This window comes from Cololabis saira, chromosome 20 (genome assembly GCF_033807715.1).
Source record: "Cololabis saira isolate AMF1-May2022 chromosome 20, fColSai1.1, whole genome shotgun sequence".
Taxonomy (NCBI): domain Eukaryota; kingdom Metazoa; phylum Chordata; class Actinopteri; order Beloniformes; family Belonidae; genus Cololabis; species Cololabis saira.
This window is the reverse complement of record NC_084606.1, coordinates 4,630,427-4,648,923: the sequence shown is the minus strand read 5'-3', so window position 1 is coordinate 4,648,923 and position 18,497 is coordinate 4,630,427. Positions and strand designations below refer to the sequence as shown.

The 18,497-nt window shown below is 45.4% G+C and overlaps 1 protein-coding gene across 2 annotated transcripts in view; it reads right to left on the bottom strand.

The window, feature by feature from the left end:
- The window catches only part of LOC133420132 (SH3 domain-containing protein 19-like), a 64,886-nt gene that overhangs the window by 25,720 nt on the left and 20,669 nt on the right, over positions 1 to 18,497 (bottom strand). For both annotated transcript variants that reach the window (XM_061709719.1, XM_061709718.1), the window contains exons 3-8: positions 12,232 to 12,272; positions 9,112 to 9,181; positions 6,133 to 6,268; positions 4,864 to 5,047; positions 1,964 to 3,037; positions 761 to 829 (exon numbers count right to left, since the gene is read on the bottom strand). In XM_061709719.1, coding sequence (XP_061565703.1) covers positions 761 to 829; positions 1,964 to 3,037; positions 4,864 to 5,047; positions 6,133 to 6,268; positions 9,112 to 9,181; positions 12,232 to 12,272 — 1,574 coding nt within the window. The remainder of the gene's footprint in view (positions 1 to 760; positions 830 to 1,963; positions 3,038 to 4,863; positions 5,048 to 6,132; positions 6,269 to 9,111; positions 9,182 to 12,231; positions 12,273 to 18,497) is intronic.

Genomic DNA, 18,497 nt, shown 5'->3' with positions numbered 1-18,497 from the left:
TAAAATGTGTCTTCATCTTCGTTGACCAAAACGAGAGGAAATGTTCAGGCAAAGATCCTTAATGACCATGTTTTCAGTAGTTTCCTCCACTTGGGGTGTAAGAGGATCTTTGGGGGTCATTGGGGTCTAAGAGGATCTTCTCTGGGGCTGGGAGAAGAAGAAGATCCATCTTTGGATACACTTTCCTACATAGACGTGGAAAAGAAAACCCAATGTGCCGTCGAAAAAGAAAAAGACGAGAAATGTGGAAAAATAAATATGTTGTAAACTCAAGTTAGAGCCTTCTGTATTCGGAATGAATGTATTCTTGAGTCTATAGGTAACAATAATATAATAATAAGATAACCTTGTTTGAATTGTAAAATGGGTTTGGTTTGGTTTTTCCGGGATAGATGTAATTTTAGCCTATAAGGAATGTGCAATGTGGTTCACTGCTGGTGGTTTCTCACTAATGTTACTGTGGTATTGAGTCTGATATCTGTTGTCTGTATGTGTCGATTGTATGTGGTTTTATGCGCTATGCATGTATTTGATGCCTAAAACTAATGTCCCTAGGGGACATTAAAGTCTAACTCAACAACAACTCAACACACAGTCTCAGCAACAGTAAGCGCTTGTTTCTGGCACAATTGGTGCATTTTTCTCTCTCAAGCTTTAGATTGCATAATAAAAGCTCTCTGTTACACACTAGAATGCTGTCTCACACACACACTCACACACACACACACACACACACACACACACACACACACTCTCTCACCGCTGGCTCGGCGAGCTGACGTCAGTGCTGTCGGTTTGCTCGGGACGCTGGGACGAAAACTTCCCTTCACTGGGGAGAAAAAAGATGGTCAAGTTTATTTGTACAGGGTCATTCAAAGTGTTTTACATCAACATTAAAAGCGGCAAGACATAATTAAACAGTAAATAACAAATAAAATGAAATAAAATGATAAGAAAAGAGGTAAAATAATAAAAAGTACCAGTTGTTAGTCAGTAAGGGCAGTAGATCCAGCAGGTTCATCTCGTTCTTAAAATGGCAAGAATTACGTTTCTATACGGTCAAAACGTACAAAGACCGGGTCAAATACAGGATTACAAAAGTAATCTGTAACTATTCTACGTCACGATGTCTGCATTCAGGGCTTATCCATAACTTTGCGCAGTTTTCAAAAATCATAAGTATTTAATTTAAGAGTACGCTTAAATTAGGGCTGGGAGATATATTGAGATTTTAATATATATCGATATATTTTCAAACGCGATATGGTACGAGACAATATCGTTTATATCGATTTAAAAAAAAAAAAAAGATTTTTTATTTATTTTTTTTTTTTTTATTTTGATATAGCTTATTTTGTGACAGATTGACTTGAATGTTTTATTTGAGATTTGCACAAATGTTTTGTTATTTGCACAACTGTCAACCTCAGTGGAAAAGTCTGCCTGTTACTGTCTACATTGTATTAATTACAGTGTATTTTAATTTAATTGTTATGCAGGAAAGGGATATTTGTTTTATTTTATTCAAGAAGCATTTTTATTCTATATATGCAGGCAGTTTATTTTTATTTCATTTGTTTTATACATTTTGATATTGTGCAGACCTCTGTTAATAAAGGAACCTGTGTGACATTTGGCACGAGGCTTTATATTAAAACTGACTGTTTTTTTAAGGGTTTGCCTCAGAAAAAAATGAAGCTAACAGAGATGCTAACAGAGATGCTAACAGAGATGCTATGCTATAATGCTTTGGGAGAAACCCCAATTATGGCACAGAAAAAATATCAAGATATATCGCGTATCGCCATTCAGCTAGAAAATATCCAGATATGACTTTTGGTCCATATCGCCCAGCCCTAGCTTAAATAACAAATAAAATGAAATAAAATGATAAGAAAAGAGGTAAAGTAATAAAAAGTTGTTAGGCAGTAAGGGCAGTAGATCCAGCAGGTAAGAGACTCACCGGTTTGGGCGTCTTCTCCGTCAGGCGGGGGGTCCGTCGGCGCTCCGCCCGCGACCTCAGCGGCAGCTCCCACGCCGGCCCTGGGGGCCACCAGGGGCCTGGGTGGGGGTCTGGGGTTGGGTTGGCCGGGGGCCGCGCCGGGGGCCCCGGTGGGGGCGGTCGTGGCCTTGGGTGGAGCCGGCCTCGGGGCTGGAACGGGGGGGGTGTGCGCCCCCGAGGCCGTGTCCTCGGGGACGGGTTTTGGTTTGGGGGTGACGGAGGGCTTTTCCAGGGTCCTTGGGGACCGGCGTTCCAGACCCGGAGACGTCGGCGTCTCTTCTTCGGGTCCGGGAACCTCGGACTCCGTTTGGGTGGCGTCGGAGCCGCGCGGCTCCGCCCCGTCCTCCCAGAACACCTTGCTGGACGGTTTCAGGCCGGGGGGGAAGTTCTTGGGTTTGGGAGCCGTGACGGGGGGGACCGATTTGGCCGGTTGCCCCTGGAGACGAGGGCGCGGCCGAGGCTCGGGCCTCCCGTCCCCCCCGCCGCCGCCGCTCCCCTCCGCCTGCTCAAACGCTCGTATCCTCGCCCTCAGCGCGGCCATGTCCTCCCCGTCCTCGTCCTCGCTCTCCGATGGGCTGTCCTCGCCGCTGCCGCCCCGTTGCTCGGGGAAACCCCAGTCGTCGGAGCCGAAGGCCTCCAGCAGTTCCTGGAGGTATTTCCCCGGGCTGGGGCTCGGCCCGCCGTCGGCGTCCCCGTCCCCCCCCGAGCGGGCGGCGGCGAGCGTGGCCCAGCCGTCCTCCCGGAGCTTCACCAGGGTCTGAACTTTCACCTCTCTGCTTCGCGGCCGGAGGCCCGGCTTGGTGCGGGGGCGGGGCCTCGGGGGCGGGGTCTCGTCAACGGCCGGACACCGATCCCACCGGTCCGTCTGAGCCGCGGAGGACGAGACGGAGGACGGGATGGAGGACGAGACGGAGGACGAGCACAGCTCAGAGGAGAGGGGGCAGCCTGGCGATGGTTGGTGGGGGGTGGCACCGACGGCGCCGGATGAATCTGGCGTGGACAGGAGGGGGGGCCGCGGCGGTCTCACCGGTCTCACTGCAAACACAGACGATCCTTTATCAATAATTTACATTTAAAAAACAGTGGCACATAATATAATTGAATCAAAACAAATAAAATGATTCTTAATACATCAAAAACAAAGAGCATGATGTTTGGTTCTAGCTATAGAGGGAATGCACATGACGACACAGATGCAATCTCAAAGAGTGGCTGCTATCTTCAAATTTCAAGTGGCTGTGAGCAGTTTCTGGTCAAGTGACTCATGGAGACTGCTCATGCCTATATCACCAACCAAACAATTACATCACTTAATTGATTGATCAAGGTGGCGGCCATCTTAAAAAATGGCCGCCAACATGAAATTTCAAGTGGCTGGGATAATTTTCTTGTCAAGTTCTCTTCCGGCTCTCGGCGACGGCGGACGCTTCTCTGCTCCTCTCCCTTCCTATCTGCCCTGCTACTGCTTTTTGTCCTGTCTCGTCTTCAGAGTCTCTCTTTTTTACTCCTCTGAAACTCTACAATCATGGAATTGATTAACTGGTCTCTCAGCACAATCGACCAATTTTTTGCGACAAGAAGTCAGGGGGTAAGGGAGCCATCCTGCCCTGATGGGACATTTTTTGCTGGATACACAATGGATTCCTGGAAACATTGGAAACCGTTGTGTCTGGCGATCCTGTCTGTCAAGGATGTTGAAGATGCTTCATAATTGGATTTATGATAGCAGGATTTCTTCTAATTGGAGTGGGGGGATTCCTGGTCTACCGACAAACGTGTAAGTCGTCAACAGCTGTTTTGGCCCTTTCAGAGCTGCCGGACATGACTGAAGGGATAAGCGCTGCGACTAACACTCAGACTTTAACGTTGGGGGAGCAGAGCCGTAAGCTGGATGCGATTCTTGAACAGAGTCGCAGGCTGGCGGCGTCTTTGAGCTCATTGGCAAGATGGATAAGACCTTGGAGAAGTTGGAAGCTCGGCTTGGCGGGAATTGATCACAAATTAGTCTGTTTGGAGTCGCCTTTGAGGAACCAGAGACTGAAGGCAGACGGAAAATTACTGAGTCTGTCTGTTCTTTGCAATATAATTTTTGATTCTATAATATGGCCTTGACAGGGCGGTTTGGCCGATTGCTCTAGTCACAATCTCCCTGGTGGAATGTAAACAAGTGGCTCTGCCCCTACTAGCCCTCCCCTCTCCCAGGAACATCTGTGGACCTGTTTCAGAACTGACCTAGCCGTCTGATAACATCAAGGACACTGGCTGAGGAGCAGCTCTGAGCGAAGTTCACGGACTTACCGCTCACACACACACTTGCTGATAACCACACCTCCCTCATTCTCAACGCCTTCCTGGCTAAAAGCCTTGTAATTATGATGTTAAATTTGTCATGTTGCTTTCTGTGCTAATGTGGTTTTCTCACTGTGTATATACACAGTGTGAAGATTCCTTTTTTCCCCTCCTCCCTCCCCCATCCCCAATGTCATCCTTTCTCCGCTTTGTTCCGGTTTCGGGTCGCTGCTCGTTGTGATCGCCGGCCGGCAGCTGAGCAGATTTACTGTACTTGTATTGCTGCTTAGTTGTCCTGAATTGCCCCTGGGGGATGAATAAAGTTTCTCTGAATCTGAAGTGACCCATGGAGACTGCTCATGCCAATTTTCATGCTTGTATCACCAAATGCACGATTCTGCCTAAAATCCACTCTTAGCCACTCCACTATAGTTGCAGGCATTTTTGCGCTCAGTGCAGTAAGGGGGCGTGGTCCAGAGTAAGGGGGCATGGTCCAGAGGGGAAGTGACGTCAATGCAGACCCTCTATAGCGAGGGATTACTGTAAATAAAAATAAAGTGGCGTCCTCTCACCTTGTGATGCCTGAGGATCCGGCTCAGGTCCGGGGTCTGTTCCAGGGTCGGGTCCGGGGTCGGGTCCCGGCTCGGTCTGCGTGGCGATGGTTATCCTGGAAGCTGAGGATGAGGAGGAGGATGAAGGGAGGAGAACTTGCTCCTGGGTCTTCTCTCTGATCACGTCCTCGTAGGACGGCGGCGGCTGCAGAGAAGAGGAAGATCCAGCAGGTCAATCGTGTTGACCACAGATTCAGACTTGAACATCTCGCAAGAACATGTTTTGTTCCATGTTAGTTCCCATATGAGCTTTTTTTCAACTGCAGCTCAACAACACAGAGAAGTGGATGATGATGTTGAATCACTATAAATGTTTCCATCCATCAGCTGAGATCAGATATGTGTGGCGACTGCACTACCGCTATTTCTACACTATTGGAGGATTGACTCCAGTGCTTTGTACCTCTAGCTGGAGTTGGTAAATCTCTAGGTAGTGTTTAGTAAACCTCTAGCTGGTGTTGGTAAATCTCTAGGTAGTGTAAACTCTAGTGTGTTAGAGTCAGTAGTCATAGTTGCAGCTATAGAACAAGACTATAATAGTTAGTCTCAAATATTGTTTGGTGGTAGATATGCTGCTATAGGCCTATGCTGCAGGGGGACACTGACATGATCCACTGGGCGGTGCCTCTCACCCTTCTTCTCCTCTCCTTTTCCCTTCCTCTCTTCTCCATTTCCATTTTTATTTATTATAAATATCTCATCGCTATCATTTTTGTCCATCGTTCCTGTAATTTCTTGTGCCGGCCCCCCTTTTTTCTCTTTTGTGCATGTTTGCAGGCCGGAGCTTCGGGAGCTGCGTGTTGGTCAGGAGGGATTGTGGGATAAATGGGGAACTCACCTGGACTTCAGGGGGGATTGTGGGAGCTCACCTGGATGTCAGGAGGGATTGTGGGAGCTCACCTGGATGTCAGGGGGGATTGTGGGAGCTCACCTGGACGTCAGGAGGGATTGTGGGAGCTCACCTGGACGTCAGGGGGGATTGTGGGAGCTCACCTGGACGTCAGGAGGGATTGTGGGAGCTCACCTGGACGTCAGGGGGGATTGTGGGAGCTCACCTGGACGTCAGGAGGGATTGTGGGATAAATGGGGAGCTCACCTGGATGTCAGGAGGGATTGTGGGAGCTCACCTGGACGTCAGGAGGGATTGTGGGATAAATGGGGAGCTCACCTGGATGTCAGGAGGGATTGTGGGAGCTCACCTGGACGTCAGGGGGGATTGTGGGAGCTCACCTGGACGTCAGGAGGGATCGTGGCCCCCCAGATCGTTGCAGCGGGAGGAGGGGGGGGTGGGATTCCTCCGGCGGCCCCGGGGAACCAGGACGTGGAGGCCAGCGGTTCTGCTGACAGCACGGTGATCTCTGGTCGCCTAGCAACGCAGCAGCGGGAGGTTGGAGAGAAAAATAAAAATAAAAATCAAGGCCACAGCAGAGGAGCTCCGACCTGCAGATTTATCTTTATTACTACTACTACTACTACTACTATTATTATTATTATTATTATTATTATTATGGGCATGCCAAGTAGTGGCATGACCATGTTGCAATCGTCCAGAATGGCCCAAAGGGCAATGTTGCTAGCATTTTGCTAACAAGCTAAAGTCCCACTGGTCACCAGCGGGTGTACAGCATGACCCGCTCTGATGTGGAAAAAAAAAATACCCCAAAAATAAAACACACCTGAAAAAACGAGGAAAAACATGAAAATTAAGCCAATACATCAGTATACAGAAAAGGTTGCCCTTTTCTTATTCTTATTCTTTTGGTCCGTTAATACGGCCCGAACTGCAACGTGCACCCATGCATGGCATACATCGTTGGATGCGTCTCCATCGTGCATCGATGGGCATTACTTTTCTCAGTCAAAAGTGTTACCGTGGCGACGCTAGATGCCAAAAAGCAAAAAAAAAAGGCAAAAGTTCGGACGCTTATTGCTCGGCCGAACTTTATTGTAGAGACATCGTTCAAATTTACCCAAATTAACACTCGGCCCGATTGGCACTAAAGGACCGTATAACCTCATTATGCTAATTATTACGGTTTTTGCGATTTCAATTTACAGGACAGGAGTTTCATCGTCACAGGAACCTGAGCGGAGCGGCCGGTAGCTAGTGATGTTTAGGGGGGTAACAATATATCTGCCATGAAATTTGGCGAAACAAAAACGATACGTGTCGTGGAGGTGACAAACTGTAGCGCGATATTGGGACAGATTTATCCGGTCAACACGAGCAGACGCTGATTTCTTTTTCAACGCAGTGATTTTGTTTTAACACAAGGGAGCGACTCTGAGCTGGTGGGCTAATCTGCACCGCACCCCCTCTCCCATCTTTACAATCCTTGTTTCAGTGGATTTACAAGTAGAATCAGAATCAGGTTTTATTGGCAGTTTAGAAAAACATGTTTTTGACTTCGGATACACCGGCGGTGACATGATGGTATTATTTTTCCAAGGGTAACACTGGGTTGGGGGGGGGATCCCGGCACGGTGCATCCAAGTGATCGCCGCGGCTTAGTGGTGCTCGAAAGCCGGAGACTGTGTTGGGGGGGGCTGATAAGAGGAGGGGCCGGGAAGGCGTTGAGATGAGGGAGGTGTGGTTATCAGCAAGTGTGTGTGTGAGCGGTAAGTCCGTGAACTTCGCTCAGAGCTGCTCCTCAGCCAATGTCCTTGATGTTATCAGACAGCTTGGTACAGTTCTGAAACAGGTCCACAGATGTTCCTGGGAGAGGGAAGGCTAGTGGGGGCAGAGTCCCTTGTTTACATTCCACCAAGGAGATTGTGACTGGAGCAACGGGCCAAGTCGCTCTGTCAAGACCAGATTATAGAATCAACAATTGTAATGAAAAGAAACAGGCAGCCTCAGTAATTTTCCGTCTGCCTTCAGTCTCTGGTTCATCAATGGCGACTCCAAACAGACGAATGTGTGATCAATTCCCGCCAAGCCGAGCTTCCAACTTCTCCAAGGTCTTCTCCATCTTGCCAATGAGCTCAAAGACCTCCGCTAGCCTGCGATTCTGTTCAAGAATCGCATCTAGCTTGCCGTTTTGCTCTCCCAACGTTAAAGTCTGAGTGTTGGTCGCCGTGCTTTTCCCCTCAGCCACGTCCGGCAACTCTGAGAAGGCCAGAACAGCTGTCGAGGACTTACGCGTTTGTCGATAGACTAGGAATCCTTACCCCCTGACTTCTCGTCGCAAAAATCTGGTCAATTGTGCTGAGAGACCAGTTAATCAATTCCATGACTGTAGAGTTTCGGAGGAGTGAAAAAAAGAGGCTCTGAAGACAAGACAGGACAAAAGCAGTAGCAGGGCAGATAGAGAAGGGAGAGGAGCAGAAAAGCGTCCACCTTCACCGAGAGCCGGAAGAAGACTGGAAGAAGAATGGAGAACAACGTAGCAATAGAAGACGCCCCCGCTGCATTTAAGTCACCGGTACGGCGCCATTTTGGATTTCCAATTGTGGATAGAAACGGCGACCGAGTGGCTGACAAACAATCTGCAAACATTGTAAGAGAACCCTCTTAGCTCTTAGCTCTGTCAGAAGCTCAATACCTTATTACATTATTGGGAATTTATTACATTTTCAGGTGGGTCTTTTTTTTTCCTCCAAAACTGATAATGTAATACTTGACAAATAATCTAATATATATGTTCATTTTCAGTCCAGAGTTTTCAAGAATTTAAGAATGTTATATACGCTGGATTTGAAACACCAGAATGACTATTGGGTTAAATTACAGACTTTGAGTTCCATGTAATAAATTCCCAATAACGTAATAAGGTATTACATTATCGGTAAAAATGTTATTACAATATCTGTAGGGATATTTTATTACATTATTGGTGAAGTTTTTACATTATTGGGTTTTATTACATTTTCGAGTTAAGTGCAAATTTTATTACATTTTCAGGCGTAATTACATTTTCAGGAAATTATTCCATTATAGAAGTTATTACATTATAGAAGTTATTCCATTATAGAAGTTATTACATTATAGAAGTTATTCCATTATAGAAGTTATTCCATTATAGGGGCTACAGGGCAGGACGGGGAAGAGACGAGGGAATTCCTCGTGTGAACTCGTGTTTCCTGCAAACACAAAAGGTCGCGCTTGTTTTTTGACTAAAATGTTCCATTTTTGTCTGTGCTATAAAAAAGAAAAATGGATTAAAGGGCAAGGCCATAAAAGTGTGTTTGTTTGTCCGACTGCTTTACCTCCTGTCCCGGTCTCTGTCTCTGTCTCTGTCTCTGTGTGTCTCTCCGAGGGACGCCGGTCGAGAGGAAGCTTAAAAACACAGAAAAACACAAAGTTAAATTCAGTACTTTTGTTTTGTAGCCGGTTGACGCTCAGACGTTACTTCAGATCCACATTTCCCATAAATCCCACCCTCCCCTCTGTTTCCTGACGCATTTATTTAGGTGGTTCCTGGCTCTGTGTAAAAAATCTACCATCTCATAAAGTTTTATTATTTTAGACTTTACAAATAATTAATCGGTGAGTTCCAGATATTTATGAATTATTCTGATGGCTCTTTTCTGCAGATAAATGGCTCTAGTTAACTTTTATATATGTACAGCAACGGAGGACGCAGCTGAAGGACGAGCACCGAGCATCTTTAGAGTCAGCGTCGCCATGGTTACGGAATCATATCAGCAGGCCCGACTGTTGTATAACGGCCTTGGAAAAGATTCAACCATAACAGGGGTCGTCAACCCGCGGCTCTCTAGCGCCGCCCTAGTGGCTCCTGGAGCTTTTTCAAAAATGTTTGAAAGTGGAAATCGATGTGGAGGAAAATAAAAATCTTAACGTTTTTCCAATGCTGTAAAAATGTGTAGAATAAATATTACATTACAACATTTTTGTTAACGAAGATTTGTACGGATTTGTAGGGCCGAGCAGGAGAAAAAATATTGGAGAGGGGAAGATTTTTTTTGTGCACTTCGAGAAAAAAGTCGAAATGTCGAGAAAAAAGTCGAAATGTCAAGACAAAAGTTGAAATTTCGAGAAAACAGTCAAAATGATGAGAAAAATGTGGAAACTTCGAGATTAATGTTGAAATACAATTTTGTGAAAAAAGTCGAAATGTTGAGAAAAAAGGTCGAAATTTCGACTTTATTCTTGAAATTGTATTTCAACATTAATCTCGACATTTAAAATTTTTTCTCGAAGTGCACAATAAAAAAAAATCTTCCTCTCTCAAATATTCTTTCTTCTTCAGGCCCTGATTCTCTTCCGTAGAGGATTCAACGTTTCTTGGAGCGAATCATTTGCATTCGTTGCCTGAATGTTTGCTCTGTAGCAAGAAGTTGTCCAATAACAAAAAGAGTCATGTGAAAGACATTAGCAGCTACATTAGCAGCTACATTAGCAGCTACATTTGCAGCCGAGGACCCAGTTTTAACTAAGGGTGCTTTCAGACCTGTGGCCTGTTTGTTTTGTTCCGATTCAGGGGCTAAATCGATACAGTTGTTCCGTTTCTCGTTTGCGGAGTTTGTGTTCACAAGGCAAACGTCTGTACCGTCTCAAAGCTGTTAACAAATGCCATGCGCGAACCAGTTGCTCTCTGATTGGTCAAATGAACGCGGAAGGAGTTTCCTCTTCTGTACCCCGGGATAAACGACACGCCCCTTTCAGCGCAGACCGCAGCCGTTGGCTTTAGGCTGATTTATGGTTCCGCGTTACACCAACGCAGAGCCTACGGCGTAGGGTACGCCGTAGGCTCTGGGTTGGTGTAACGCGGAACCATAAATCAGGCTTTACCCATTCATCTATGTGCGACCGCTCGGTGCAGAGCGGAGCTCAGCGGCGGACGAGAGCCGCCTGCCACAGGGTTGGCGCTGCACAAACCCTGCCCGAATTGAACATCTTTTAATTTCACCGTGCCGCGCTGGGACGACATCTCGGCACGTCCAATAGGAGAGAAGTTGGTGGAGGCTGCACCGACTCTTCTCCTTGAACCGCGGTCGCACACACACATGAATGGAGTTGTGTCGGTTGCTGTGTCGATTATGTTCTCACTACAAATACAAAAAATTAACCGTTTCAGGTCTGGAATGGAAGCGAGCCGAGAACCTAACCCTAACCTCTCCTAGGATCTCAGCTCGCTTGTTTTGTGCCGTTTCCGAGCGCGATTGCTGTGTTCACATGTACCAAAACTTTCCGATCTTTAGGGGGAAACGTTCCCTGTTCCGGAACAACTGCTCCAAAGACTTTTAATTTTTTGCGGCAGTTTTTTTTTTTTTAGTTTTTGTCTTTTTGGTCCAATATGGATCTAAAACATTTTGGGTTGCCGACCACTGAACCCTAACAACCAGGTCTGGAGGACGTCAACAACGCTGGAAATGTTGAGAAAAAAAGTCGAAATGTAGAGAAAAAAAGTTTAAATGTCAAGAAAAAAGTCACATTTTTGGGAAAAAATTTGAAATGTCGAGATTAAAAAGGAAAGGAAAAAGAAAGGAAAAGAGGGAAAAAAGGGAAAAAAAAGGGAAAAGGAAACAAAAAAGAAAAAAGGAAAAAAAGAGAAAAAGGAAAAAAGAAAAAAGAAAAAAGGAAAAAAAAGAAAAAGGGAAAAAAGAAAAAAGAAAAAAGGAAAAAAAAAAAGAAAAAAGGAAAAAAGAGGTCAAACATTTTTGAAAAAGCTGCAGGAGCCACTAGGGCGGCGCTAAAGAGCCGCATGTGGCTCTAGAGCCGCGGGTTGCCGACTCCTGGTCTAAACCATGTGTGTGATTCTACAGCTTTTTTAATTCTTAATTATCGTTTTGTCCGTAACTTTGAGCACAAATCAGATAAATGTTTTGAGTGGCTTTTCTCTCCATGAAGATGCAGCTTGAATCTGGTCACATGACTGGGTCACATGACTGAACTCTGCAGGGAAAGAAGTCTGCAGATACTGGTGTGTAAACTCTGGAGAGCGTCCAGCTCGGGGAGTCGCCCTCTCTCCCTCCACGCTGGATTTTACTGCCCCGTAAAAAAGCTCCAAATGCATATTTTCCACTTCTAAAACCAAACTTTTCCAGGCCTCGTTTCAAATCCAGACAACAGTTTCCGACTTCTCCGCAGCTCTGGTGAAATAATAACAACCGCTCGGACTCAAACAGATTGCAACCCTAACTAGTTGCAATCTGCGACAGTTTTAGTGAAGTTTCTATGTAACTGAGTTCAGGTTGCCGTGGGGACGGCGAGGGTTGTGTAGTCGTGTAGAGGTGTAGTCGTGTAGAGGTGTAGTCGTGTAGAGGTGTAGAGGTGTAGAGGTGTAGTCGTGTAGAGGTGTAGAGGTGTAGTCGTGTAGAGGTGTAGAGGTGTAGAGGTGTAGAGGTGTAGAGGTGAGCGCTCACTTCTCTTGATGGCGGCTCTGATGGAGGAGAGAGGGCCGTGGCTGCAGAGAGAAAGAAAACCACAGGTCACATGACGTTCCCCTGGAAAACTCACAAATAGCTCAAACATCCAGCCGGCCGCCTTCTTTCTTTTCTTTCTCCGTCTCTTGGCCGTGTGAGGAAATCTGTGATTCACATTCAGTCAGTTTCATCTCCGTCCCCTCCACCTACGTCAGGGCACCGGGGCATCGGATTGGACCGTATTTCCCGGGGAAAACATCTTCAAACTTTCAATCTTCTGTCATCTTCATTGATTTTAAAGGCACGTTATGCAGCACTACCACCTCTGGCCACACGGGGGCGTTTAAACCTGCCGTGTTGACGAAAGAGCCAGCACCAGTACCGAGCTCTGACTGGGGACGGTCCGGCACCAGAACCAACACTTCGTGGGTTCTCATGCCTTTAGCCTGATGTGCTGCTCCCGTGTGGTCAGAGCTGGTATTGCAGAGCGACTGTATCGCAATTATATTTGAACACAAATGACCAGGGCCGCTGCAAGGGGTGTGTGAACCGTACGACCGCACGGGGTCTCGCGCTATGGGCCGTTTTTTTTTTTTCTTCTTTTTTCCCTTATAAATATCAACAGTCACGTTCCATTACAGACCTAAATGTGTACTAGTTCTGTAGAGGTGGGTGCAATTCATCGATGTGTCGATGCATCGCGATGCGTCACGTGACGATTTGGAATCAATTAACTAAAAAAACAAAAAAAAAAAATTTTTTTTTTTTTTTTATTTAAGTTATCCTATCCAGATTCCAGACTGAATAAGCTGCTGAATCATTTCATTTTCAAGAATGCACATTTCTTAACGTTCACTTGAAATATTGCAGATATGTTATATGGGGCGGTTCGAATCCCGCTCTGTCCCAGTTTGCTGTCGTAGTGTCCTTGGGCAAGACTCCTTACCCACCTTGCCTCGTGTGAATGTGTGTGAATGTGTGTGAATGTTGGTGGTGGTTGGAGGGGCCGTTAGGCGCGATATGGCAGCCACGCTTCCGTCAGTCTGCCCCAGGGCAGCTGTGGCTACAAATGTAGCTACCACCACCAGAGAGAATGTGTATGAATGAATAATGATCTCTGTAAAGCGCTCTGGGTGCCTAGAAGAGCGCTATATAAATCCAAGTCATTATTATTATTATTATTATGTTTACACTAAGTACATATCTAGTTTACTTGAATTAATGAACTCATTAAATCCAGGGCTTGACCGTTTTCAGTGTTTCCACCAATAGAGGGCGCTCTCATGCAAGTGCAGCTTTCCCTGGTCAAAGTTAAGGAAGTCAAAGAGCAAATGTTTACATTTTGTGTCTTTGAAAAATACATGTCAAATGTTCAAAAAACCTTGTTATTTACTTAATGAGTGTTGTTAGAGGAACTGAGTTCATTGATTGGCTATTTATTTACAAATGTAGCCACAGATGAAGACAAAATCAATCTTGTATGGAAAAAAGCATTAAAAATCACAATAATCGAATCGACAATCGTTATAATCGAAGAATCGAAGCTCCAATAATCGAAATCGAATCGAAAGGTACCCTTGTTTGCACACCCCTACTAGTCTGTGCATATCAATAAATATAAGTGCAATGATGCGTGTGTCTGTTGTTCAATACAACTGATCAGACCAAGCGCAGACACGAGCTGCTCTGATCCAGACGGTGGAGTTGGAACAAACTGTCACACAATGTCGAGAGAACGAGACAGATTCAGGAAATTTCCATCAGGGGATGAAAAAAGAAAAAAAACAAAAGAAAATGGAAGAGTTTAATGCCTCTCTGAAAGGCTCGTTTGATAAATTTGTTACAAAAATCACGATCCGACCGGGTCTCAAGCAGCCGTGAGGCCCCGCGTCGAGGCAAGAGATGATGATGAGGCAGGGGAAGGTATCCAGTATTTTGATACTTGGAGAGTTAAAATTGCGCATATAGACACCCGATCCGACCAGAAAAACCCCTCAGTCATTTCACACAGGGCCTCGCAAATCTCCCAGACGGCTCTGCAAATGACAATCTGGTTAAATGTTTATAAAAGCAGGTTCAGAACTAGCTGTGTTTCTGGTTTCCAGGGATTCCGGTAGACGGAGATCGCTAGACACAACCGATGAGTCGGTTCAGTCCTTTCTTTTCCTCTCAATTGTTAAGAAAAAAACAAACAAAAAAGTAACATCTTGGTCTCCTTTCACGCGAACAGCTAAAGATGCTCGTTACTGCCACCATGTGGTCGGCTCTTTAGGTCCATATACCTCCGTATACCTGAACCTCCCCATTAAAGGAAATTACCTCATAACATAAAACGTTATAAGAAGGACAAGAAACAACCCAGAGAAACGTTGACCATCTAAAACCACGGGACTGGAGTCCTGAAACACCTGAAACACCTGAAACACCTGAAACACCTGAAACTTCCCGTCCAGACGTCGCTGCTTCACCGGAACTGAGAGGAAACAACGACAGGAAACTCCAAAACCGCTGTTGTCTCTCTTCCACCGTCTGGTTTTCTCAAGTGTCTGATCTCCCGATGCTGAGCAGTTATAACAACTATAAATCACTTACTACGGCGTCTAAAGGTTGTTTTGGCCACAAAAATGCTTTCTTTGCCGTCCCGACTCTGCTGACGGGAAAACATTTGGTTTTCTGAGGGCGTGTGTGTACAGCTGACGTTTTACTGCAAATAAAAGGCCAGGGCTGTTTATCCTGCCTGTTCACAGTACTGGAGTACCCCCCCCTGAAATAAAAACGGTCCAAATCATCCCCCCCTGAAATAAAAACAGTCCAAATCATCCCCCCTGAAATAAAAACGGTCCAAATCATCCCCCCCTGAAATAAAAACAGTCCAAATCATCCCCCCCCTGAAATAAAAACGGTCCAAATCATCCCCCCTGAAATAAAAACGGTCCAAATCATCCCCCCTGAAATAAAAACGGTCCAAATCATCCCCCCCCTGAAATAAAAACAGTCCAAATCATCCCCCCCTGAAATAAAAACGGTCAAAATCACCCCCCCCCCTGAAATAAAAACGGTCAAAATCACCCCCCCCCTGAAATAAAAACGGTCCAAATCATCCCCCCTGAAATAAAAAACGGTCCAAATCATCCCCCCTGAAATAAAAAACGGTCCAAATCATCCCCCCCGAAATAAAAACGGTCAAAATCACCCCCCCCTGAAATAAAAACGGTCCAAATCATCCCCAATGAAATAAAAACGGTCCAAATCATCCCCAATGAAATAAAAACGGTCCAAATCATCCCCCCCCCCTGAAATAAAAACGGTCCAAATCATCCCCCCCTGAAATAAAAACGGTCCAAATCATCCCCCCCTGAAATAAAAACGGTCCAAATCATCCCCCCCTGAAATAAAAACGGTCCAAATCATCCCTGAAATAAAAACGGTCAAAATCACCCCCCCCTGAAATAAAAACGGTCCAAATCACCCCCCCTGAAATAAAAACGGTCCAAATCTTCCCCCCTGAAATAAAAACGGTCCAAATCATCCCTGAAATAAAAACGGTCAAAATCACCCCCCCCTGAAATAAAAACGGTCCAAATCATCCCTGAAATAAAAACGGTCAAAATCACCCCCCCCTGAAATAAAAACGGTCCAAATCACCCCCCCTGAAATAAAAACGGTCCAAATCTTCCCCCCTGAAATAAAAACGGTCCAAATCATCCCCCCCTGAAATAAAAACGGTCCAAATCATCCCTGAAATAAAAACGGTCAAAATCACCCCCCCCTGAAATAAAAACGGTCCAAATCACCCCCCCTGAAATAAAAACGGTCCAAATCTTCCCCCCTGAAATAAAAACGGTCCAAATCATCCCCCCCTGAAATAAAAACGGTCCAAATCATCCCCCCCTGAAATAAAAACGGTCCAAATCATCCCCCCTGAAATAAAAACGGTCCAAATCATCCCCCCCTGAAATAAAAACGGTCCAAATCATCCCCCCCTGAAATAAAAACGGTCCAAATCATCCCCCCTGAAATAAAAACAGTCCAAATCACCCCCCCCTGAAATAAAAACGGTCCAAATCATCCCCCCCTGAAATAAAAACGGTCCAAATCATCCCCCCTGAAATAAAAACGGTCTAAATCACCCCCCCGGCCGCTGTTGCCGTGCATTGTGGGTAATGTAGTGTGAAGTCGTCGTCTCGTCCAGTATTTTAAATGTGGTGAAATGAGAAGGATTATTCCGTAATAATTGGACCTAAACAGTGAAGCTGAAACTCTCATAATCTGAACAGTTCGAATTCCAGTTCCTGATCTGCAGAATTAACAAGTTCAAGTTCACGTTCTTTATTTGCAAACATGTTGCGTTCAGTTCACCGTTCTCCCAGAAATGACCGGTTACGGCGTAGTGACGGCCGGCTGAGCGGGTGATGGATTGTTGGACCAGAACTGCAGCCAGACACGTAAACATCCCGTACTGATGACGCAGCAGAAGCAGAGATTGTTTGTTCAAGTTTATAAGACGGTTCAGGAGCTGTCAGGGTCCGAGGGAGGAACGTGTTTGTGTCTGCCCCTCCACGTGATAAATAAATACAACTAAATCACTGCTAGACGACTAAGGCCCAGTCCCAATACTCCCCCAACTTTTCTTCACTACCCCCTAAAAAAGAAGGGGGAGATTTTAGGGCACTTGAGATCTAGGGCACTTGGCCCAGGTGTCTGTCCCATTCTCCTACTCCCCCTCGTTTTCATCCCTACCCTGATCAGGAAGCTGAGAGCCAAAAGCTGTTTTAATTTCCGCTAGTGCTGTTAATAGTGCACTTTATTAAGTTTTTATATTTTAGGGGAAGGGATGAAAACGAGGGCGAGGATTGGGACTGGGACTAAGGGCCAGTCCCAATCCCCCCCTAGTTCTACTTTTCAGTCCTATCCCTAAATTTTGATCGTTCCCGTGAGGGTAGTGGTGTCTCAATTCCTCTTTTCATGTAGGACTAGTGGACATAACGAGGGCTAGTGGACAAAACGAGGGCTAGCGGACATAACGAGGGCTAGCGGACGTAACGAGGGCTAGTGGACATAACGAGGGCTAGTGGACATAACGGGGGCTAGTGGACATAACGAGGGCTAGTGGACATAACGAGGGCTAGTGGACATAACGGGGGCTAGTGGACATAACGAAGGCTAGTGGACATAACGAGGGCTAGTGGGCATAACGAGGGCTAGTGTGTATGAATCTAGCCCTTCACAGCGAGGGATTTCAGATTCTGACTCGCCGACCAAGGGCTAGAGAAAATTTCCCAGAATGCTTTACGTCATCATTTGCAGACTGAATCAAACAAAAAAACATGGCGGGCATTTTTCAATTTTATTGAATAAAATCAATATTTTGAGTTAGTTTCTGCATAAAAATGCGTTTTGATTACATTTCTAGCGAGAAATATATATTTTACTTTCATAATATTCACTCAGTAAATGTACATAATCACTCGCTTGCTCGTTGTTGCGAAGTCTTTTCAAACCTTGCCAGAATAAAGGCTGATTTATGGTTCCGCGTTACACCAACAGCAGAGCCTACGGCGTAGGTTACGCGGCGACGCGCGCCGTACGGTTTATTTTATTTATTTTTCCTGCTGTATTGCCTACTGTTGTTGACTTGATATTGCCCGTTATTGCTTATGTTCTACCTCTAAGTTCTGTCTAAAACATCTAAAACGCTCCTGCCCCCTGGGGGGGGGCACAGAGACCTTCTGTCTTTTTGGTTCCAGGCTACACCCTGACTGTTAGTGCAGGAGATAACCAAAACAATCGTTCCGTCTGTGATACAAGCATGAAATTTGGTACACACATAGCCAAAGGCATTCCAAAAATAATTGGACGTGGAGCCATCGTGAATTCTCAACATGGTTCCCATGGCAGCCATTTTTCAAAATGGCCGAAACTGCAGAAACAAGTGTTTTCTAATGAGTGATTAGTTGAAATGAGTTGCCAATTTGCCCTGGCTCTTTCTTTTTCTCTTTTTTCCCTGTTTTTACCATATTTTTTTTCCTCTTTATTTCCTCTTTTTTCCTCTTCTTTTTCCTCTTTTTTTCTATTTTTTCTACTTTTTCATCTTTCATCCTTTTTCATCTTTTTTCCCTCTTTTTTCCTCTTTTTCCTTGGCTCCACGTCCATATCTTTTAGGGATAGAGAAAAAAAGAGGAAAAAAAAGAGGAAAAAAAGATGGAAAAAATAGGAAAAAAAGAGAAAGAAAGAGGAGAAAAGATGAAAAAAAGATAAAATGAAAA